Raw genomic sequence first — 25,357 nt, forward strand, 5'->3', positions numbered from 1 at the left:
ATATTTTTCACAGAATGAGAACAAACAATCCAAAAATTTACATGGAATCACAAAAGACCCAGAATTGCCAAAGCATTCTGAAGAACAAAAACCAAGAAGGAGGCATAACTCTCCCAGAATTCAGGCAATATTACAAAGCCACAGGCATCAAGAAAGTGTGGTACTGGTACCAAAACAGACATACAGACCAATGGAACAGAACTGAGAACCCAGAAATAAACCCAGACACCCATGGTCAATTCATCTTTGACAAGGGAGGCAAGAACATAAAATGGGAAAAAGAAAGTCTATTCAGCAAGCATTGCTGGGAAAGCTGGACATGCAAAGCAATGAAACCTGCATGCAAAGCAATGAAACCAGAACAAACCCTCACACCATGCACAAAAATAAACTCAAGATGGCTGAAAGACTTAAATGTAAGACAAGATACCATCAAACTCCTAGAAGAGAACATAGGCAAAACATTCTCTGACATCAACCTTATGAATATTTTCTCAGGTCATTCTTCCAAGGCAAGAGAAATAAGAGCAAAAATAAACCAATGGGACCTAATCAAACTGATAAGTTTTGCACAGCAAAAGAAACCAAAAAGAAAACAAAAAGACAACTTACAGAATGGGAGAAAATAGTTTCAAATGATGCAACGTACAAGGACTTTAGTCTCTAGAATATACAAGCAACTTATATAACTCAATAGCAAAAAAGCCAACCATCCAATGGAAAAATGGGCAAAAGACCTGAATAGACCATTCTCCATGGAAGATATACAGATGGCCAACAAGCACATGAAAAAATGCTCAACATCACTGATTATTAGAGAATGCAAATCAAAGCTACCATGAGATACCACCTCACACCAGTCAGAATGGCCGTCATTCATAAGTCCACAAATAAAAAATGCTGGATAGGGTATAGAGAAAAGGGAACCCTGCTGCACTGTTGGTGGGAATGTAAGCTGGTACAACCACTGTGGAGAACAGTATGGAGGTACCCTACAAAACTATACATAGAACTACCGTATGACCCAGCAATCCCACTCTTAGGCATATACTTGGACAAAACTTTCCCTGAAAAAGACACATGCAGCCACATGTTCACTGCAGCACTATTCACAATAGCCAAGACATGGAATCAACCAAAATGTCCATTGACAGATGATTGGATTAGGAAGATGTGGTATATATACACAGTGGAATACTACTCGGCCATAACAAAGAACAAAATAAGGCCATTTGCAGCAACACGGATGGAACTAGAGACTCTCACCCTGAGTCAAGTATGTCAGAAAGAGAAAGACAAATACCATATGATATCACTTATATTTGGAATCTAATATATGCCACAAAGGAACCTTTCCACAGAAAGGAAAATCATGGACTTGGAGAATAGACTTGTGGTAGCCTGGGGGAAGGGGGAGGGAGTGGGGTGGACTGGGAGCTTGGAGTTAATAGGTGCAAACTGTTGCCTTTGGAATGGATTAGCAATGAGGTCCTGCTGTGTAGCACTAGGAACTATGTCTGGTCACTTATGATGGAGCATGATAATGTGAGAAAAAAGAATGTTTACATGTATGTGTAACGGGGTCACCATGCTGTACAGTAGAAAAAAATTGAATTGGGGAAATAAAAATAATAATAATAATAATAAATTTAAAAAATGAAAAAAAGAAAAGGAATATCCCTTTTTCTACTGTGGTGCAGAAGATGTGCTAAAAAACTGAAAATGTATTACAGAAAGAAAATTAAGTCATGGCCAAGTTTCCTTTTCTGTATATACCACAAGGCATGCTGTAATGTGTTATTTGGAAAGCAACAATACCCCAAAATCCTTCTCTCCACCCAGTTATTTATTTACAGTCCTTTAATGTGTACAATTATCATATCTCCAACTACATGATAGAGGGTATTTAACAGGTAAATTTCCTCAAACAGCCAACTATGACCTGTGAAGAAGAAAGGTATCAATAGGGAAAAGAAGAGAGAATGATTTTGAAACCTATGTCATAGATTAGGGTCACATCCTGGCATGAGGTCACATGTCACCCAAGTTTGAAAGTGAATGAGCCATGAAGGCATACACTTAATAAAATAGCATAGAAATGGGGGAGAAGACATGCCGAATAAATATATCAGTCTCTAAATCAGGTTTGGAACATACCTTGACCATAGATTAAAAAAAAAAAAGACCTGGGGACATTCTTTGCAGTTTGAGGAAATATGCGTTTTCGGTTTTTTAGTTTTTTTTAATTGCTTTGGAGTGATAAATACGTAGTAGTCTAACCCCAAGTAGAAATATTACCTTAATTAATAGTTTATGTGCCTTTAATGGAAATAACCTCAGGAAACAATCTATGTATTCAATAAAATATTCCTTGGGTTCATTATCATGTTGGTGAAAATAGAAGACCATGAAACTAACTCAAGGTGCCTTTTCATGGGTTAGGATGTAAAATTTAGGAATCTTTGTCAACACAGTATGATTAAAAAAATCAATGGTGAGAATTTAATCAAGACATTAGTCTGTGATCTCCTTTCAAAATCTTGATTAGAGTTTTGGTATTTTGAGCTCTAATTTCTCAGCTCTCTTAGTTACTCGATGTACTGTAATTTTTAGATAAGATACAGAAATTTTAGAAATAATTTCTCATTTTATATAAATTTGAAAAGAATGTGAAACATACACTTAAAGTTTCCAATCAGAATTTGATGATAATTTTATGGTAAAATTTGTTTTCTCCAGAAAGATACAGAATATTTTATAATACATATGGAATACTTACTCTTAAATATTCAGGTATACTAATATAACCCAGTGAGTAAAATCATCTTCACTGTGTCTGCAATGGTTGACTTATAATTGGTCTGAAGAACATTTCTGTTTATGCTAAGGCTTTATTAAAGACAAAGTAGATAAACTTCTCTCTGCACTTTACCTTTATTGCCTTATTTGATCTCAGTGCATATTCAAGTAACTTTTCCTAAATAGAAACAATCTGCCTATCACTATGCATTTAAATCTCTTATATTTATTTATATTATTTTAATTAAGAAATTATAGTTAAACATCAACTGTACCAGAAAAATTTAAACATCCTTGTATGTCTTCTAGCAAAGTAGATAAACTTTTCTGTGTTACTCAGCTGGGCAAGTAGCTTTGGGTATAGACATTGATATGGAAAGAAACTTAGGATTTAAAGATGATATTCTTAAGCTCTCCTAAATGAGATTTTAAAATATTAGAACCACTAAGAACATCTGCCTGTATGGCCTTTAGGAAGTGTGGAAATCATTAACAGTTCAAGGGAACTGACGTAATGATCAACAGCTAAGAAAGTAGTTATCTAATACAGAAGGACAGTTATCTAATACAACAAAGAGCTGTATAGAAAGTTGTTTGCATTTAGATTTCCAGAAGTCTCATCAGAAATGTTCTTCCTTTTATTGGGATCCAAAGATTTCTACACAGATCAGTCTATAGTCAATATCCTTCTCAATCTGAAGACTTCCCAGGGTGAGCTTAACTACCTCCAAAGTTTTAGCACTATGTTGATGACTCCCAAATTTATTACTCTTAGTCCAAACTCTCTTCTTAGTTTGGACCTGCATATCCAAGATTCTACTAGATACATTTACCTGGATATCCTCAAGCATGTACATCAAGCTTAACGCATGCATTCATTCATGAGCTCATTATCTTATACAAAAATATTTTCCCTTAGGAAATCATTCTGCACCATTCTAGTGATCTGCAAGTTAATCCAACAGAGACACCAACCTGGAAACAAGGGAATTATTCTTGATTCATCTTTCTATGTTTTACCCACTGTGCCAACTAGTTATTAAATCGTATTGATTCTATCCCATTTTCCTAATTTTTTCCAGTCCATGTCCACACTTTGAAACCTGGGCTCTTTCTGTGGCATTCCAACAAATGTCCTTGTTTCTAGTTTTCTAATACATTAATCCATCCATCAATCCACTAATGGATTATTCAATAAATAACTTCAACATATGGCTCCCAACTTAAAAGACTCCATTGTTTCCTTACTTACAGACTCAAAATAGCTATTAATATTTTCCAGTTAATAAATACTAGGTTTCATCACTTGCTTAACAATTAGTTTAAGGATATATCTATAATCTCTGTAGAACTATAAGAAGTCACAAAAAGATGTTTAATCTTTTTCAGGACAATTGATATTTAACTCTGATTTTTAAATTAAAATGATATTAATAAATATAAAAGATTTAAGCACATAGTGTAGTGATAGGAAGATTGATGTGTTTCAAAGAAGTTACTTGAATACACACTGAGGTCACCTAAGATAATAAAGGCAAAATACAGTGCATGGCTTATCAATATTAATTTTTCTTCCTTCTCTAAAGAAAAGAACAATGCTTAGATATTTTGGAATACATGAAGCTAATATCAGTTTAATATGACAGTGGTCTATTATTTGACACATAATCAATCCACTTCAAATTAAGAGCTTGTAGAGTTTAGCTGGGGCTTCAAATCATAAAAGATTTATTGGAGTCAACAAATTAAAAAAGCAAGTGATATACCTAAACCTAAGTTTCTCCATTACCAGAAAAAAAAAAAAGAACAATATTTAAAGCCAGAAGTGAATATATCTCCTTGAAAACTAAGGGTATTCTTTAAAAACAGCTTCTTTAAGGAACATCTGGAAGACATGCCTTTGCCTGAATCTCTAGAAAGGTATGTTTTTGTTTTTTTTTTAAGGTGAGTATATTGAGACCCTTGTTTCAAAAAGCTAAGTTACTAGTTAAGTTATATAGCACTTGCTTGTTATGAAAAGGCCTTCAACTTAAACACAAATAGTGAAAGACTAGATTTCAAAGAAAAGAATCAAGTGTTTTACTTGTATGCAGGCAGAAGGGGTGATTATGGCTGATTAAGATATATGCTCCAGAGATTAACTGGAGAACATAACCAAGAGAGGATCCCGAAACAATGACCAGGAATGAGAAGTAATATCTTACTAGAAGCACAATTAAATTCGGTGTCTCTCAAAGCATAGTCATTTGGTGTCATCCTTTTTTTTTCTTGGATTTTCCAAGTAAGGCACCAAGTTTTTAGCATGGATGTTTCTCCTTCCCTATTGGAGAAGGGCAGTGAATAAATGAGCAGTGACAGGTGCTGGGACCCATGGTATGCTGCCCCAAAACATGCCTCAATGGCATATCGATTATTTTGAATTAAAGTTACTTAAGAAAGAACTGATGCGGGAGTTCCCATCCAGGCGTGGTGGAAAGGAATCCGACTAGGAACCACGAGGTTGCAGGTACTATCCCTGGCCTTGCTCAGTGGGTTAAGGATCCAGTGTTGCCATGAGCTGTGGTGTAGGTCACAGACGCAGCTTGGATCTAGTGTTGCTGTGGCTCTGGCATAGGTCAGCAGCTATAGCTCCGATTAGACCCCTTGCCTGAGAACCTCCATATGTCGCCGGTGTGGCGCTAAAAAAATTAAAATTAAAATTAAAAAAAAAAACAAGAAAGAACTGATGTTAAGAGAGACACTCTGACTCTCCTCTTTTTCTAAAGTCAGAAAATACATCTCATCTCTCATATGAAAGGTGCCCTCCCTACAGTTAGAGATAGGACATACTTATTACCAGAGATAGTGAATCCAGCAAAGAAACCTGTATAAACAAAACTTGTTACCTCTTAACTATGTACTACCCAAGCCAGACTTTGCTTCAAGGCCTTACTCATCAAATCCCCAAACCTATTTTCATTTGTCCTGTCAATTCCTCTCAAATTTCTATTTCATTGTCTAAAAGTGTAAAAGCTGTTTGCTCTGGACACTTCTCAGGCTCCATTTTTATGGATCTCATGTGTGTGAGTTACAGTGTGTCTCTTTTGCTCCTGTCAATCTGTGTTGTGTCAATTTTATTATTACCTCACCCATAAGAACTCAAGAAGCGTAAAGACGAAAATTTCCCCCTTCCCAACATAGAAGATACTCTGGAAAATTAGCTGTAGTTCATTAACACGTGAATAGGGCTTTTAATTGAACTTAAATTGGTAATTAATTTTTTTAATTTTTATTTTTATTTCTTTATATATATATTTTTTTTCTACTACATAGCATGGTGACCCAGTTACACATACCTGTATACATTCTTTTTTCTCACATTATGTGTTCCATCATAATTGACTAGACAGAGTTCTCAGTCTACACAGCAGGATATCATTGCTAATCCATCCCTAAGGCAACATTCTGCATCTATTTACCCCAAGCTCCCAGTCTCTCCCACTCCCTCTCCTTCCCCCTTGCCAACCAGAAGTCTATTCTCCAAGTCAATGATTTTCTTTTCTGTGGAAAAGTTTCCTTTGTGCCATATATTAGATTCCAGATATAAATGATATCATATGGTATTTGTCTTTCTCTTTGTGACTTACTTCACTCGGGATGAGAGTCTCTAGTTCCATGCACATTGCTGCAAATGGCATTATTTTGTTCTCTGTTATGGCCGAGTAGTATTCCATTATGTATATATACCACATCTTCCTAATCTAATCATCTATCAGTGGACATTTTGGTTGATTCCATGTCTTGGCAATTGTGAATAGAGCTGCAATGAATATGCGGGTGCATGTGCGGGTGTAGTTTTGTCCAGGTATATGCCCAAGAGTGGGATTGCTGGGTCATCTTTGACAAAGGAGGCAGGAATATAAAATGGGAAAAAGACATTCTTTTCAGCAAGTTTTGCTGGGGAACCTGGACAGCTGCATGCAAATCAATGAAACTAGAACACACCCTCATACCAAACACCAAAATAAACTCAATATGGCTGAAAGACTTAAATATAAGACAAGACACCATCAAACTCCTGGAAGAGAACATAGGCAAAACATTCTCTGGTAATTAATTTTTTAAAATTAATGATTTAATGAATTTCTAGTATGTACTAATTTCATACAACCAAGACATAGGCAATAAGTGGGTATTTCTCTGATAGTGGCTCAGATATTGCCCTGAAGAAGGAATTTAACTTAGAAAGAAAATTGGTCAGAAAATTCCCATATCAAGGTCAACAAGTAAAATGGGGACATTAAAAAAGGGGACAAATGTAAAACTTACTAAAGTCTTTTGGAAAGCATTATCTGTCTTTAAAATATAGATATGTGAGTTGTAGAACTATAAGTAAGAGTATATTCCTTTATAGTAATCACTATTTGTGGTTTTATACCAAGCATTTATTTAAGATATCTTTTTTGTCCTCAAGACTGTTACCTAGACCTCACTCTCATTTTATTGGATTCCATAGTTTCCCCCCAAATTTTCAAATAACTTGATAATGCAATTTTATCACACCCTTCTAATCTGATTTATCTATGCTTTTACCTCTTGTTTCCTTCATATGCTCCTGCATCTTTATGTCTGTGTACATTATAGTAGTAACATCATAAATTGAAATATGTAATTCCAGAGATATGAAGTAGAATAATAGATTAGAGAGTGTAGGCAAGAGGGCAGAAGACTATTTTATTTTAAATAGGTTGAAAAGCCTCTTTGGGTAAGTAGAATTCAAGCACAGCATACAATAAAGTAGAAGGAAGAAAATAATTAGCCAAGACCTGTCTTCAGAGCAGAGGGAATGGCAAGTCCAAAGACTCTGAGGCAGAAACAATATCGGAATGGTTGAGGGATATCAGGATGGACAGCAACACTGAAGTGATACAAGAAGGTAGAGAAAAGAAGATGGAGTTGAAATGTGGTAGTGTGGGGCACCGTAGTTTTGTTACAGAACATAAATCTTGTTCTGGGTGAGATGGAGGCACTCATGAGCACATCAACGGCATCATCTTAGGTTTTAAAGGGGCACTCTGGCAAGAATGGAAAGAGGCAGACCAGTTAGAGGGGTATTTCAATGGTCCACGTGATATAAAGGTGGTCTGCATTAGATGGCTATTGATGTAGATTTAAAAGTTGATTGCGTTTGGGACATAGTGATGGCAATAAACATGATGATGGTTTACATTTAGAGTGGGGGAGGAAGAGAAGAATCGAGGTTGACACCTAAGTCTTCATTTGGAAAACAGAATAAATGGGGGTTCTATTTGATGTGATGGAGAAGCATGGGGTGGAAGAAGTTGGGGTGTGAATAATCAAGAGTATTGTTCTGTATTCTGGGCATAACAGCTGAGATGCCTGTTGGATAGCCACAAGAAGATGTTGTATAATCAGTTTAATATATAAATGTGCATGTGACAATAGATCAAAATTAAGAAATCACTGATGTATTCATTATACCTTTTCCTAATAGAAAAAGACTAATTTTTATTTTTATCTGCATACTAACAAAATATTTTCTCCAAAGAAGTTTCACTTTACTTCAGACTTTCTTTGTGAAAGAAAAAACTGTATTATTCCTTGCACATTAGACATAAATCTGATTATTACACATGAATGAACAGTCATGACATACAAGATTCCTGTCTAGATAAGAAATAATAGGTTATATTCCTTTCCCAATTCTCAAGATTCATTTCCTTTTGTTATTTTCTATCCCTTCTCTCCACAAATACAAACAATAAATGAGGAAAATATATCAGCCCCTCAAGAGCAAAAGTATAAATAAGTAAAGTTATTTGGTTTGGTTTTGTTGCTCAGCATAGTGTTTCCTGGAAGACAAAAACACCATTTCAAGTCAAATAAGGTTAAACATGTTGCACATTTTTAATTTGCCTGGACCTGTTAGTATTGGTGGAGGTAACAAGTGTTACAAAGCAGACTTGACCTCAAGCTTATAAATTTGTAGAGAAAATAAGACACATATGTAAAACAATATGAGAAAAAGAGAATAATATAAATTATAAATATATAAGCACTATAGTTGGTAAAGAGAGAAATGTTATGGAGTGCTGGCTTTTAAACAATAAGACCATGTCTAGATATGTGCAGAGACAAGAACATCAATATGAGATCTGTAACTGAGCAGGACTTACCCAGTGGTTGTCCAGCGATGATCCTGGCATTTTCTCCAGCCACTGCAGCTCTTGCGTGTCGCTCACTCATGTACTGTACAAATGCGTAACCTTTGTGAACTGAGCAGCCAACTATTTTTCCATATTTTGAGAAAATGGCTTCAATGTCAACTTTCTTGACAATGGCTGTATTTAGATTTCCAATGAAAACTCGAGAGTTGATGGACTTGGGGTCATTCTTATTGGTGACATTGCTGGTCTGCGTTTTGCCAGTCATGGTTGGCTCGCCTTGTTTTAACCCTTAAACAAAAACAAACAAACAAACAAAATAATCAAAAGGGAAAGAATTAGATTGAATGGATTCCACTGGCTTTTAACAGTTTTTCAGTACTGTACCAGGTAATCTCAAATACATAGGTACTACTGATTTTCTTGAGAGGAAAATTTAGTTATATAAAAGGCGACTACTGCATTGCAAAATGCAATAGGAAAATATGTTTAATTATTCAGCATATATCTATACATAAATTCCCGATTTATTTATCTAAAATTTTGACCTGTACAGTAATTAAACTCTTTGCTTTATTTTTAAGTTTATCAATATTTCAGAAGCAAGTGTGAAGAATAAGTCACCTAATTAATCAATGAAAAAGAATATCCATCATGGCTAAAGTCTGATGATGGACCATAGTACTGTAGGCTCCATTTATTGTTGAGAACATGTGTTTTTATTTCTACATGTTCCATAATTGGTAGATATTGGCTATTTCACTATCAGAACCCTTCTATCAGAAACTAACAATTCGTTCCATTAAATGCTGTGGAAGAGAAAAAAGAGATATTAAAAGTATAAACATTAATTAGAAAAGTTAACACAAGAAAAATGATTTTGAAAATAAAGGATTTAAACAGAAATAATTCTATAATTCTCTTCAGTTGATCCAATTTCAAATGTCAGTTTCATTAAAACCCAGTATGTGTAGCTAGTTTTCATCAATGATCAGCAAATTCACAGTCCTTGTTTCTGTGTTGAAATTTCTATTCTCAACCTCATTTTTAATTAATTTAACTAAGAGCTCCTATGTTGCCTAAGGACTGCTAGTAGTTCTAAAAACCACTTTCTGAGCTTGGCAGAATGTTTAATTGTGCTTAATTAAACTCAATGAAACTTTTATTTCCAAGTATGCCAGCACTTACAGATTTATTTTTTAAGACTTTAAAAATTCATCCATTCATTCATTCCACAATATTTATTAACTACTATTTTTTTTTTTTTTGCCAGACATCATCTTCTCCTAACGATTTAAAAAAACTAACACGGTGAAACTAAAATTTCAATAAGGATACAATCTCTGATATTGATGATCATCGTTGAATACTAGCTAATAGATACATTTTATCAGCAGCATATTTTTATATGAATAATTTCTTTTAAAATCTTATAGCTATAAAATAATTAGTAAGTGCATCTTACTTTAAAAAATAATTTAGAATGATATTTGTAAATTGAGCATTGAAGAGATAGAATCTTAAAAGCATGTAAATTAGATATACTTGAAAATTTACTCACTATGCATGTAAATAAGCTACTTTTGAAATCAAGAGCAACCAAGTAACATAAAAATGTTTCAAATTAGCCTGTTAATTATTACATCTTAGATTATTAAATTTTTACTAAATATTGGACACATTATATATATATATATATATATATATATATCCTCACAATGAAGGTTGACTTCATAAATAATTATTCACATAAAAATTAAAAGTATGGCACCATTAAAAATAGGCATTATATTGCTGCCTTTTTTTGTTTTGGCTTAGCAACATTTAAGGGCTCCCTTTAAGAATTATTTGAGGTTAAGTTTGAAGGATAGGAAAGCTAATATATATATTTTTTTAATTTTGAAATTTGAGCCATACATACCTCAAGCTAATGCTCTGAGAATCAAACAAAAAAAGTCAAGGTGTACATATATATTTTAAACAAACATTTAGCTTCTTCATATAATCCAGTGTATTTTAACCATATTTAGAGGGAAAAAGAAATTAAATATTCATTTTTTTTTAGCTCCAGAAGTTACTGAAGGTTATCTTTCTTATAACTGTAGGTCAATATAAGTAATGCAATTTATAGATATAATATTATTTTCCTTTTCACTCTTATGTGAGAAATATTTGAGGAATATCATAAAGTCACTTTTAAGAATGGATAATTCTTATGGTTGACACTTTCTTTCTCGGACAGGATTAATCTGGTTAAAATGCAAACAAGAATTGTTAGATTAGTCATATCCATAGTTTACAAAGCCCAGTGGTCTGTCTTTAACAGTGACCTTGAGTCAAGTTAAAATGAAGGCACAGCTGTACTTTGAATTCTCACAGTGGGTGTCAACATGCAGTCTCTGACTCAATCCTACTCTATGCTATGGAGGTTACTCTCCTAACTGTAAGCCCAAACTGCCATTTGTGTAATTCTACTTAAGGACTTTTGATCATCTTAAAATCATATGTATCTAGGAGTTCCCATCATGGCTCAGCAGAAAAGAATCCGACTAGGAACCATGAGGTTGCAGGTTTGATCCTTGGCCTTGCTCAGTGGGTTAAGGATCTGGCACTGCCATGAGCTCTGGTGTAGTTCACAGAAATGGCTTGGATCTGGCATTGCTGTGGCTCTGGTGTAGGCCAGCAGCTACAGCTCCGATTAGACCCCTAGCCTGGGAGCCTCCATATGCCATAGGTGTGGCCCTAAATAGACAAAAAAAAAATCGTATGTATCTAATCTCTTGCAGAAAGACTGCCTTGCCAGTTTCTATCAGGTTTATAATAATGAAAGAGTTTTATCATAATGTCATACACTGTTATTTCAACATTATCTGCAAAATTAAGCCTTAACTCATAGTGTAATATTTAGCTTGTGCTTCTCCATTACATGAATCTTCATCAGTTGAAGAGGGATGTCCATTTTCAGTCATGGTGGAATAACAAAGCTTAAACTGACTCTCTTACTCAAACAACTAGAAAATCAAGCTAATATAGATGAAACAAATGCTTTTTATGTCATTAAGCCACTGGCAGTGCAGATCTGTGACATCTGAGTGAAAAAAAAAAAAGAAAAAGAAATCAAAATAAGGTATAGGATAGCCCCAGCTGACTGGGAAGCATAGTTCATATTCTAGAGTTGGGTGTGTGTGTGTGTGTGTGTGTCTAAAAGCAGAGATGGCAACCTCATAGAGCTGTGGTGGTAGAGTTTAGGGCATCTAGGGAAGCATGAATTTGTGAGGTAGAATTCTAGAGAGAAGAGAGCTATGTGGAAAAAGTAATTTCAGAGATTGTCTTGAATTTATGCTGGTTCCTATATGCATGCAAAGGGTGAACTTCTACGAGGTTGGTGAAAAAAATATTGGAAAACTGTGAGCTGAATGGTTCCCAGACCCACAAAAGGCTGAGAATCATTCAATTCCTACTAGCAGCAGTGGAAAGTCAAGATTGGCTCCCTGAAACATTACATTTAAACATCAGAAGGGCCAGGTCTTATTAATGAATATAAATTATCCTTACAGTAAAAAGTACTCAGGGACCACCCTTACAAAACTTAAAAAAAACTCTCAAGATGATCAAACTAAACCAAAACAACCTGTCTATTAAAACAAAGTAAAATATTTCTTTTTGAAAAATATAACTAAGATACAATAACATAAAATACAAAATCTTTATAATCCAATTAAAAATTCCTAGAGATCCCAAGAATCAGAGTATATGACCCATAATCAAGAGAGACATTAAAGATATAAAAAAAGAATCAAATCAAATATCTAAAGATGAAAAATTATACCTAAAATTAAAAATTACACTTGATGGATATTACAGGTGAAATATTTGTAGAACATATTGTGAATTTGAGGTTACAGAAATAGTGAATAGCCAAAATATAGAGACAAAACATTAAAAAATAAATAAGCAGAGCATCAGTGAGTTATATGACAGTACCAAATGTTAAAGATGCCTACATCTGTAATCACAAAGGAGCAAAAATACTAAAAAAATAATGGTCAAAAGTCTTTGAAGCTTGATGAAAATCATATTATCCTATATATTGCAGAATTTCAGTGAACCCTAATCAGAATAAAAACAAAGAAAACCACACCAAGATAAATCATAATCAAATTACTGAAAACCAATGATAAATAGAAAAATAAGAGAGTTATCAGGCCCACATTCTAAGAAAATAAATGACAAACAGCAGTCAAAAAGAAGCTAATACTTCAAAAAATTGGAAGTGAAAAATGAAAATGTCACTCAAAACACAAGTAAACATAAATTTTTTGTGTTTCTAAGTTATAGTTTCAAATAGAGCTAGTATTGTGTCTGTGAAAGCTGCTGTATAACAAAAGATAAATCTGTAAATCGTTACTGCCCCATAGAATTTCCTGTAATGATGAATGCATTCTATATTTGCACTATTTGAAAAAAGTAGTCAATATTCCCATGTGATTAGTGGGGACTTAAAATATTGTTAGTGAGATTCAGGTACTGAATTTTTAATTTTACTTAATTAAAATCAGTGCAAAATTTTAATAGTTTCTCCACCCAATGGCTAACAAGGCTCTGGTCTTTTAAAAATATAAGATAAATATAAATCAAAAATAATTTGGCTACTTATATATTTGGGGATATGTTTTGGTGCCAGAAACTTGTTAAAGAAATGATGGTTTCAGAAATATTTCAGAACAAATAAAATTCAAAATAGCTGTCATATGAGGACTAATTTAAGAGTAGAGGTTTTAGTATGGAAATATCAGACTGAGATGGTGAATGCTCTGTAAAATCTTAAAGAATGTGTTTAGAATAAATAAAGCCTTTTTATTTGTATTTGGAGATTTTTATGCTTGATTCTAAAAGGGATACATTAATTATGAATATAGGCAATGTTAAAATGCACTTTAGAGAAAATGCTTTTGGAACAGATAAAATTTACAGGGCAATAAATTGTCTTCTTCTGATTTTATTGGCCTGAATTTCCCATCTAAGTGTTAGATTCATTCAAACGCTCAGGTTGAATAAAGAATGAACAACAAAAATAAGAATAAAAACAATAAGAAATCCTCATATATTCAACAGAGTTAGCCACTGAAGAACCCAGGAAAAAGGATAAATGGATCCAAAAATGAATTTAAAAAACAGATTATACACCAAAAGTCATCATGTGCTGATCTCTAAAACTCGTACTCAAATTCTATAAAATAGAGTAAAACCTGGAAAATGCTGCAAGGTATACAAACTAAAGTTGTCATTCCTGGGGAAAAAAATTTTTTTTGAGAAGACTAGAGAAAATCTATTGAAACAGATGATATTTCAATTAATCATTACAGGATATTATTAATAATAATAATACAGTTACTTTCTCAGCATTCACAAAAAGATAGTTGTTTCCAAATTCTTTTACTCATATATAATACTTGAATACATTTCCCATTAAACAAGTTTGTATAAGATTGCTTCAATTTATAATTATAAAAAGGAAAAACTGAAGTAAAATAAACAAAAGCATTTAAGAATCTCTTCTTTGACAAAATAAATCAAGAGTGCCTAAATATCTGAATTTATTCCTCAGAAAACCATCCCCAATTCATAAAGGTAAACATATATCCATCAGGGCAGCGGCAGTTCTTCAATAGATTTTAAGCATCATAAACACTATTTTGTAAAAAATCTTCAAATGTTCATTTGCCATGGGGAAATCACCAAGTGTATTTGGTGATACCTCTATCATTCATAAAGACAAATATCACAATTATAATGAAGATTCAATTCTTAAGCCTCAAACTGCTCCTTGAAATAAGCCAAACGTAGCTTTTTAAAAGGAAAGATTTTGGAAAGACTAGCAAGTGGGAGGGAGAAAAGATGGCAGAGTAGGACATGACCTCATCTCCTCTCATAAAAACACCAAAATCACAACTAACTGCTGAACAACCAACAATAAAAAAAGAATGTAATGTACCACAGAAGATATTCTACATCCCAAAATAAAGAAGTCACAACAAGACAACTGGATGGGAGCATAAATTGGTATAATAAAATCTCATTACCCCCTGGGTGGGTGACCCACAAACTGGAAAACAATTATATCACAGAGATTGTGAGCCCTGTGTCAGGCCCTCCAGCCTGGGGGGTCTGGCATTGAGAGGAGGATCCCCCAGAGCATTTGGCTTTGAAAGCCAGTGCAGCATCATAGCAGGAACTTCCTAGGACTGGAAAAACAGAAATTCTACTCTTAGAGGATGCCCACAAGCTCTTGTGTACACCAGGACCCAGAGAAAAAGTTATGACTTCATGGGACCAGGGGCCAGACCTACATGCTGGTCTGGGAAGTTCTCCTGGGGAAACAGAAGGCAGCTGTAGCTCACTGTGGGGATAAGCACAGTAGTAGTGAGGTATCATGGAGTACTGATTGGCATGAATTCTTCTGGAGGTTGCCATTTTTATACCAAAGTCTGGCCTCACCCAACAAACTGTAGGCACCAGTGTTGGGGTGCCTCATGCCAAAGAGCCAAAAGGGCAGGAACACAGCCTCACTCATCAGCAGACAGGCTACCTAAAGTCATACTGAGCACACAGCTGCCTTTAAAACACCACTTGGCATGGTTCTGCTGACCAGAGGGACAAGAAACAGTTTCACCCACCAGTGGGTAGGCACCAGTCCCTCCCACCAGGAAGTCTGCCCAAGCTTCTACACCAGCCTCACCCAAAAGGGGCAGACACCAGAAGCAAGAGAAACTGCCTTATGCCGCATGCAGAATGGTGACCACAAACATAGAAAGTCAGACAAAATGAAATGGCAGAAGAATATTTCCAGATGAAGGAACAAGATAAAACACAAAAAGAACATCTCAGTCAAGTGGAGACAGGCAATCTACCTGAAAAAGAATTCAGAATATTAATAGTAAAGGTGATCTGAGATCTCATAAGAAGAATGGAGGCATAGACCAGGAAGATAAAAGAAATGTTTAACAAAGAGCTGGAAAATTTAAAAAGTAGACAAACAGAGGAGAAGAATAAAATACCTGAAGTGAAAAGTACACTAAAAGGAACCAATAACAGAATAAATGCGCCAGAGGAACAGATAAGTAACCTGGAAGGCAGAATAGTAAAAAATCACAGAATAAAGACAAAAGAATGAAAAAAATGAGGAAATTTTAAAAGACTTCTGGGATAACATTAGACACATCAATATTCACATTATAGAGGTCCTAGAAAGAGAAGATAAAGAGAAATGTCCTGAGAAAATACTTGAAGAGATAATTGCTGAAATTTTCCCTAACATGAGAAAAGAAACAGTCACCCAAGTCCAGGAAGCACAGGGAGTTCCATACCAGATAAACCTGGAGAGGAAAATCCACAGACATCAAACTGACAAAAATTAAGGACTAGATGAACATATTAAAAACAAGGGAGAAGCAACAAATAATATACAAGAGAATTTCCATAAGATATCAGCTGATTTTTGTGCATAAACTCCTAAGGTCAGAAGGGAGTGGTATAACATATTGAAAGTGATGAAAGGGAAGAATCTACAACCAAGAATACTTTACCCATTAAGGATTTCATTCAGATTGGATGGAGAAATCAAAAGCTTCACAGACAAGCAAAAGCTAAGAGAATTCAGCACCATCAAACCAGCTTTACAACAAAATGCTAAGGAAATTTATCTAGGTGGAAATGAAAAAGCCAAAACTAAAAACAAGAAATTATAAATGCAGAAGTTCATCTGTAAAGGCATACATAGAGTAAAGATAGGAAATCATTCACACACAAATATGATATCAAAACCAGAATAAAAACTACATGATCATCTCAATAGATGTGGAAAAAGCTTTTGACAAAATCCAACACCCATTGATGATAAAATACCTTCCACAAAGTGGGAAAAGAGAGAACCTACCTCAACATAATAACGGCCATATATGACAAATGCACAGCTAGCATCTTAATCATGAAAAGCTGAAATATTTCTTCTAAAATGAGGAGCAAGATAAGGATATCTCTTACAATTTTTATTTTATTCCATGGTTTTGGAAGTCCTAGCCACAGCAGTCAGAGAATATAAAGAAATAAAACCCAAATACAAACAAAAAAGAAGAAGCAAAATTGTAACTGTTTGCCTATGACATGATACTATACACAGAAAATCCTAAAGATGTTACCAGAAAACAGCTCATCAATGAATGAGTAAAGTAAAGTTGAAGGATACAAAATTAATTCGCAGAAATCTCTTCCATTTCTATGCATTAGTGACAAAAGAGAAATTAAGGAAACAATCCAATTTGCTATTGCATCAAAAATAATCTAGGAATAACCTACCCTAAGGAGGCAAATGACCTTATTCTGAAAACTATATAAGGCACAACGAAAGAAATTGAAAATGACACAGACTTATGGAAAGATATACCATATTCTTGACTTAGAAGAATCAGTATTGTCAAAATGCCTATATTACTGAAGTAATCTACAGATCAATACAATCCCTATCAAATTACCAATGGCATTTTTCACAGATACAGAACAAAAAAATCTTAATATTTCTATGGAAGCACAAAAGACCCTGAATAGCCAAAGCAATCTTGAGAAAGAAAAGCGAAGCTGGAGGAGTCAAGCTACCTACCTTCACACTACACTATAAAGCTATAGTAGTCAAAATAGTATGGCACTGACACAAAAACACACTTGTAGATGAATGGAACAATAGAAAGCCCAGAAATAATACCAGGCACCTATGGTCAATTAATCTGTGACAGAGGAAGCAAGAAAATACAATGGAGAAATGACAGGTTCTTCAATAAGTGGACAGCTACAAGTAAACTAGTGAAATTAGAATATTCTCTAACATCATAAACAAAAATAAACCCCAAATGGATTAAAGACATAAAACTCTTCGAGGAAAAACATAGGCATAACACTCTGGCATAAATTGCAGCAGTATCTATGTGGATTAACCTCCTAGATAATGAAAATAAAATAAACAAATGGGACCTAATTAAACTTAAAAGCTTTTGAACAGCAAAGGAAGCCATAAACAAAATGAAAAGACAACCTACCAAATGGGAGAAATATTTATAAATTATAGGAATGACAAAATATACAGACAGTTCTAGTAGCACTCTCTCTCTCTCTCTCTCTCTCTCTATATATATATATATATATATATATATACATATACATAAAACAACCCAATCAAAACATATTTACAAGATATAAATAGACATTTCTCCAAAGAAAATATACAGATAGCTAGCAGGCACATGAAAAGATACTCAACAGAGCTAAGTATTAGAAAAATGCAAATTAAAACTACAATGAGGTATCACTGCACACTGTTCAGAATGGTCATCATCACAAAGTCTACAAATAATAAATGCCGGAGAGGGTGTGGAGGAAAGGGAACCATCCTACACTATTTGTTGGAATGTAAATTGGTACAGCCATTATGGAGAACAGTATTGAGTTTCCTTAAAAAACTGAAAATAGAGCTACCATATGTTCCAAAAATCCCTTTCCTGGGCATATATTAAAAAAAAAAAAACCTCTAATTCAAAAAAACAAATGCACCACAGTATTCACTGCAGCACTTTTTACAAGAGCCAAGACATAGAAACAATCTAAATGTTCAACAGTAGAGGATGGATAAAGAAGATGTGGTACATATATACAATGGGATATTACTCAGTCTTAAAAAGAATCAAGTAATACCAATGAACCAACATGGGAGGACCTAGAGATTGTCATACTAAGTGAAGCAAGTCAAAGACAAAGACAAATATCATATCATATGATACCATTTATATGTGGAATCCTAAAAAAATTAGAAATGAACTTATAAAAGAGAAGGAGAGTTCAGTCATAATAAACTTATGATTACCAAAGGGGAAAGGTTGGGGGGAAAGATAAATTAGGATTTGGGGATTAACATATATACACACTACTATATATAAAATAGGTAATCAAGAAGGACCTATTGCATAGCACAGCGAACTCCACTTAATAGTCTGTTATATATATATATATGCACAACTGAATCACTTTTGTGTACACCTAAAACTAACACAGTATTGTAAATCAACTATACTCCAATATAAAAGGAAAAAAACTGAAAAGTAAAGATATTTAGGGCATATGTGCAATGAAAGAAAAAAAGTGTAATCCCAACCTGAAGATACTCATTGTAAAAATTTTGATATTTTCTTTCTTTAACATTTCTTTCTAATATTCAGAAAAAATATTGTAAATTAGAAAAATAAAAGTAATCATAATTTATGTCCAAGAACCTTTATTTATTGTTCCAATACCCATTTTATTACACTGTTAAATAATCTTACTGGACATAACAAATAGTTGCACAGTAATAAATCTACACTATCATTTTATTCATTCATCAAATGAGCATTAAGCTTGCTTCTAAGTTTTTTAGATCATAGATCATATTGGATAGACACTTTGACAAATTCCTGGGTAAAAATAAGGTGAATAAATTTTAGTTCTTTGTTAGTTACTTAGTTATTAATACTCAGCTATTTTTCAGAATGGCTGAACACCTCTCCACTCCCACCAGCAGTGGCTGTTTTAGCATAAACAGAATTATTTTGATGACTGGCAGCTCTTACCTAAGTACTACATTCAAAATATTTTCTGACCCAATAGGTAGAAGAGGAGAAAAGGGCAGACCATAAGCTAAATAAGAGAGGGATAATCTGACCACTAAAACGAAATAAGGAGTTCCCGTCGTGGCACAGTGGTTAACGAATCCGACTAGGAACCATGAGGTTGCGGGTTCGGTCCCTGCCCTTGCTCAGTGGGTTAACGATCCGGCCTTGCCTTGAGCTGTGGTGTAGGTTGCAGACGTGGCTCGGATCCCGCGTTGCTGTGGCTCTGGCGTAGGCCGGTGGCTACAGCTCCGATTTGACCCCTAGCCTGGGAACCTCCATATGCCGCGGGAGCGGCCCAAGAAATAGCAACAACAACAACAAAAAAAAGACAAAAGACAAAAAAAAAACGAAATAAATAAAATTTGTTTAAGAGCTTGGCTAGGCAGGCACTAATAACAAAAACAGTTTAATTCTCTTGTACCCAGGGAAAATGAATTAGATTTTGGAGCTTCTCAGTTTATCACCATATAAAGTCATTATTATTTTAAAAAGTAATAAAAGTTGTTCTGATTTCATTAGTTAAATGCACACTTTATTTTATTTTTTAATAATCTTTTCCTTTATAATTAACTGCAAGACACTGAATATATATATCATATATAATATTTATTGATATATGTATATATGTATCATAATATATATTCATATATATCATATTTTAGAGAGAGAGCTACCTGTGCTATACAATAGGACCTTGTTTTTTGTCTGTTTTAGTAGTAGGTATCTGCTAATCCCAAACACCTAATTTTATTCCCCCATGTTTCCCCTTTGGTAACCATAAATTTGTTTTCTACATCTTTGAGTTTATTTCTGTATTTCTGTTTTTTTTTCTTTTTTTAAGTTTTTTTATTGTAATTGATTTGCAGTGTTCTGTCAATTTCTGCTATACAGCTAAGTGACCCAGTTAGCTAAGTGACCCAGTTACATACATGCAAACATATGTGTATATATATATATATTTTCTCACATTATCCTCCATGTTCCATCAAAAGTGACTAGATATAGTTGCCTGTGCTATACAGCAGGATCTTATTGCTTATCCACACCAAATGCAATAGTTTGCATCTACAAACCACAAACTCCCAGTCCATCCCACTCCACCCTACCTCCCCCACTTCCCCCCCATCTCCCCTATGGCAACCAAAAATGTGTTCTCCATATGCATGAGTTTGTCATACTAAGTGAGGCCAAAGACAAATATCATATGATATCATTTATATATGATATGTAAAAATCTGATTAAAATAAACTCTCCTAAGTCATGGACATTTTATTTTTAGATTTCACATATAAGTGATATTGTATGATATTTGTCTTTGTCTGACTTCACTTATTATGATAAGCTCTAGTTCCTTCCATGTTGCTGCAAATGGTATTATTCCATTCTTTTTTATGGCTGAGTAGTATTCCACTGTACGTATGTACCATATCTTCCTTATCCATTTCTCTGTCTATTGATATTTAGGTTGCCTCTATGTCTTGGCTATTGTATAGTGCTGCAATGAATATTGTGGTGTGTATTATTTTTTAGAAATACAGTTTTCTCTGGATATACATCAAGGAGTGGGATTGATGGATCATATGGTAACTCCATTTTTAGTTTTTTAAGGAAACTCAATCCTGTTCTCCATAGTAGCTACACCAATTCACATTCCAATCAACAGTGTAGAAAGGTTCCCTTTCCTCCACATCCTCTCCAGTATTTATTATTTATAGATTTTTGATGACAACCATTCTGACAAGTATGAGGTGATACCTCATTGCAGTTTAAATTTGTATTTCTTTAATAATTAGTGATGTTGAGTATTTTTTCACATGCCTATTGGGCATCTGTATGTCTGCTTTGGAGAAATGTCTATTTAGAGCTTTTGCTTATTTTTTGATTGGGTTGTTTTCTTGTTATTGAGTTGTATATGCAATTAGTACATTTTTTAAATAAATCCCTTGTTAGTCTCATCATTTGCAAATATTTTCTCTCAGTCCATAGGTTGTCTTAATAAGGTGTGTTTATAATTTCCTTTGCTATGCAAAAGTTTATAAGCTTGATTAAATCCCATTTGTTTATTTTTGTTTTAATTTCTGTTGCCTTGGTAGACAAACTTAAGAAAACATTGGTACAATTTGTCAGTAAATGTTTCGCCTATGTTCTCTTCTAGAAGTTTCATGGTATTATATCTTTATTTAAATCTTTAAGTGTTTTGAGTTTATTTTTGTAAACGTACATTTCATTAAATCTATGTATTATATTTTAAAATATTACTACAATAACATTATTCAATGTTTATTAAAAATTTAATAGCTGATAATACAGAAATTAAAACACAGCATATTAAAATGTCTGATCTTTCAGCGACCCTCTATCTTAGTATTGAAGTTGAGTGCCTGAAACTATGAATGACATTCAGAGAAAAAGTGAAATTTCCTACTCACGAAGTTTTTTCAAACATATTCATTAGGAGTTCCCGTCGTGGCTCAGTGGTTAACGAATCCGACTAGAAACCATGAGGTTGCAGGTTCGGTCCCTGCCCTTGCTCAGTGGGTTAAGGATCCGGCGTTGCCGTGAGCTGTGGTGTAGGTTGCAGACGCAGCTTGGATCCCGCGTTACTGTGGCTCTGGTGTAGGCTGGTGGCTACACCTCCAACTGGACCCTTAGCCTGGGAATCTCCACATGCTGCAGGAGCAGCCCAAGAAATAGCAAAAAAAAAAAAAAAAAAAGGCAAACATATTCATTATATTTATATTCACATCAAATTATTTTGTGTACATTTTTCAAACTCTGCCTCAGAAATCAAGTGTAATACTTTGACAATTGCACTACATAAAAATCTAGAAACCCATTTTCCCTTTTTAACTACTAAACTGAGTATGAAAAGATTTAAAGATATAAAATAGTTTGCTTTTAATAAGGACTCACTAGTAATAAAAGTGATATGAATTTAATAAAAATTGATTAATATGAGATCATTTTGGAAGAAAAACAGTTTAAAATGCCACTTTATGCGACGCAGAAAGGTTTAAAAATCAGCAAATCCATTCAACAACTCAAGGTAGAACATAAAAGTTTAATAAAATTACACAAGTGCTTGAAAATAAAATTTCTACATAGAATAAGAATAGCGTTAATTTTGTAAGCAATGTTAGCTAAAATATCTTAATAGCCATGTAGATTTGAATAGATCATTAGCTACTAAGAAGTAAGTATTTTTCATCTGGAGTGTGAGATTAAGCAGTTGACTAGAAAGCAAAAAATAAATAGATATATAGGTACAGATAATATAACAACTACACTTATAAAAAAGTATGTGATTTTTTATTCATTATTATAACTATAAAATTGAAAAGCAATAAATAATAGTTAAGTTTACATTTCAAACTTAGTTAAGAATTTGGAGTGTTTTGTTAAACCGAACTAGAATTATTTTAGAAAATATAAGTTGGTAAATTTTGTAAACAAAGAGTAATCATATGCACTAAACGTTTTCTTAGGAAACATTCAGTAAGGTGCTGCAGATCCAATCATTATTGTACAGAGGATTATTGACCTCAATAGCATTGGGATCAGACACCTCCATGTGGACATCTTTACCAATCTGTGTAAAGTATGGAACAAATAATCAGTGCAACTCCTTTATTATACATTTGTCGTTCTGGGCTGCCATAGCAAAACACCATAGCCTGGGTGGCTTAAACAGTTCTGAAGGCTGGAAGTTCAAGATCAAGGAGCCACTAATTAGCTTCCTGGTAACAGTCCTCTTCCTTGCTCTCTGAGGGCCACCTTCTTACCGTCTCCTCGTCTCCTCGCATTGTGGAGAGAGAGCTATAGCCTCTCTTCCTCTTTTTATAAGACACTGCTCCCTTGCGACCTCATCTAACCTTAATTAGCTCCCAAAGGCCCTACCTTCAAATAACATCCCGTTGGATGTAAAGAATTCAATGTATGAATTTTGAGGGGATATAATTTAGTTTATAGAGGTTCACATCACCCAAGGTTAAGAACCCATTTACTTCTTGAGTTTTCTGGAACTGGAACAAGCTTCCTTTGGATCACTAGAAATGTTATGATTGATCTATACCTATTCTGTCAGAGATCATGTAAAGATTTTCTATTCATTTAATTCAATGTGAAAGATTCCAGAGAAATTTTTACAAATAAGAAAAATTAACTATCAACAAACAAAAAGATTCAAAGAGATAAAAAATATGGTGATATAACTCAAAAGTATGCACTTAATGGGGTTCTCCTTAGACACACTTGTATTCTCTAGAATATGAACAAATTGATACAATTCTAGGAAATTTACTGCATATTATATTCTTAGAGGCTTTCTCCTCTGCAAAACACAGCCTTTAGTCACACAAATTTTCTACGATAATGACCATAATTATGTTTCCAGGATAACTTTCCACTGGTCAGCATGACCTAGGCAGAAGATTGTTTTGAGTTACATAGACAGGTCAAATCAACAGTAATTAGACTCTTTTCTATGTGACTGTGGAAAATTAGTCAAGCAGAGTTAGTACTTACTTGTGATATAAAATTTTTGGAAACAGAGCAACTCAGAAACAAGATTCCTCTGAACCACTGGAGATGTTGTGATTTGTACTATATTTACTTTATCAAGGATCATGCACCAAGGACAGACACAGCCCTCTGAGTCTAACTGACTGCCATTTGCACCATTATTTGGCAGATGGCCACGAGCCATGAGGCACCAGTACCTTGGTTTGTGACTAGTTAGCCACATCTATGTAGAAACCAAGACCTATTTGAAAAGATACTCTAGTGGGCTGGGACCAAGTAGTCAGCATAAAGTAAAGTATGGAACAAATATTCAGTGCCATTTAACTGTTTGTCACATAATTCTTTTTCTTTTAAGCCTGTTATAAAAATTGCTAAAGGGGTTCTATTTAGAAGATTGTGAATGTTAAAAGCCAGTTTATAAATTATTAAAATGATCTCAAAAGCAGTTCTTCAACACTTAGTTTATATTTAACAAGCATAGAGCAGTTACTATATACCTGATATTGGTTTAAGTGCTTATTAAATATTCATTTACTTTCAGAATAAGGAGAGGGTTCTATTTTTTTCCTTCCTTTCCTCTGGGATCTTGAGTATTTCAGAGAAGTGTTGCAAGTTACTTAGGGAAGATACCAATCATTATTGTGCCCAAGGATTCTATATTGAGAGGCCTTTTAGCCTCCAAATCGATTCACATTATGCTGATGCAGGAATAGCCAGAAACTGCTAAAAATTAGTCTGTGGATTATATTAAAAATTATATTAAGAATAACAGGTAACAATATCTTGAAAATGTCTAGAAATTGTTCTGATATTTTTTCTCCAAATTTATAAAATCCACCTATTTATTCAATTCAACTCAATTTTCCTTGAAATAATACAAGAGTAGAAAACATATGACTTTGTATCTGCCCTCTCCTGTGAATCAAGCAGTAGTAAATGGTATGGCCTAGTTCACATTAATCTAGCATAATAAGGTAAATATGGAGATTCAGAGTGACAGCATCATAATATTCATTTCTAATTGATGTATGATACAAGGCCAGCGATGGAGAAATCATAAGAGGCTTATTCCAGTATATTCATTGAAATAAAACTCTGCTCTATCTCCCAATGCCCCCACTGAATAAAATATCCTTCTTCATTTTAAATCTCTCAGGTCACTTAAAACTAAATTGAAG

At 34.0% G+C, this 25,357-nt stretch overlaps 1 protein-coding gene across 3 annotated transcripts in view; it reads right to left on the reverse strand.

Moving 5' to 3' along the window:
• Positions 1-25,357, reverse strand: part of RALYL (RALY RNA binding protein like) — a 751,148-nt gene that overhangs the window by 406,161 nt on the left and 319,630 nt on the right. For all 3 annotated transcript variants that reach the window (XM_047782953.1, XM_047782954.1, XM_047782952.1), the window contains exon 2: positions 8,976-9,254. In XM_047782953.1, coding sequence (XP_047638909.1) covers positions 8,976-9,231 — 256 coding nt within the window. In that variant the 5' untranslated portion in view covers positions 9,232-9,254. The remainder of the gene's footprint in view (positions 1-8,975; positions 9,255-25,357) is intronic.

This window comes from Phacochoerus africanus, chromosome 6 (assembly GCF_016906955.1).
Source record: "Phacochoerus africanus isolate WHEZ1 chromosome 6, ROS_Pafr_v1, whole genome shotgun sequence".
NCBI classification, from domain to species: Eukaryota; Metazoa; Chordata; class Mammalia; order Artiodactyla; family Suidae; genus Phacochoerus; species Phacochoerus africanus.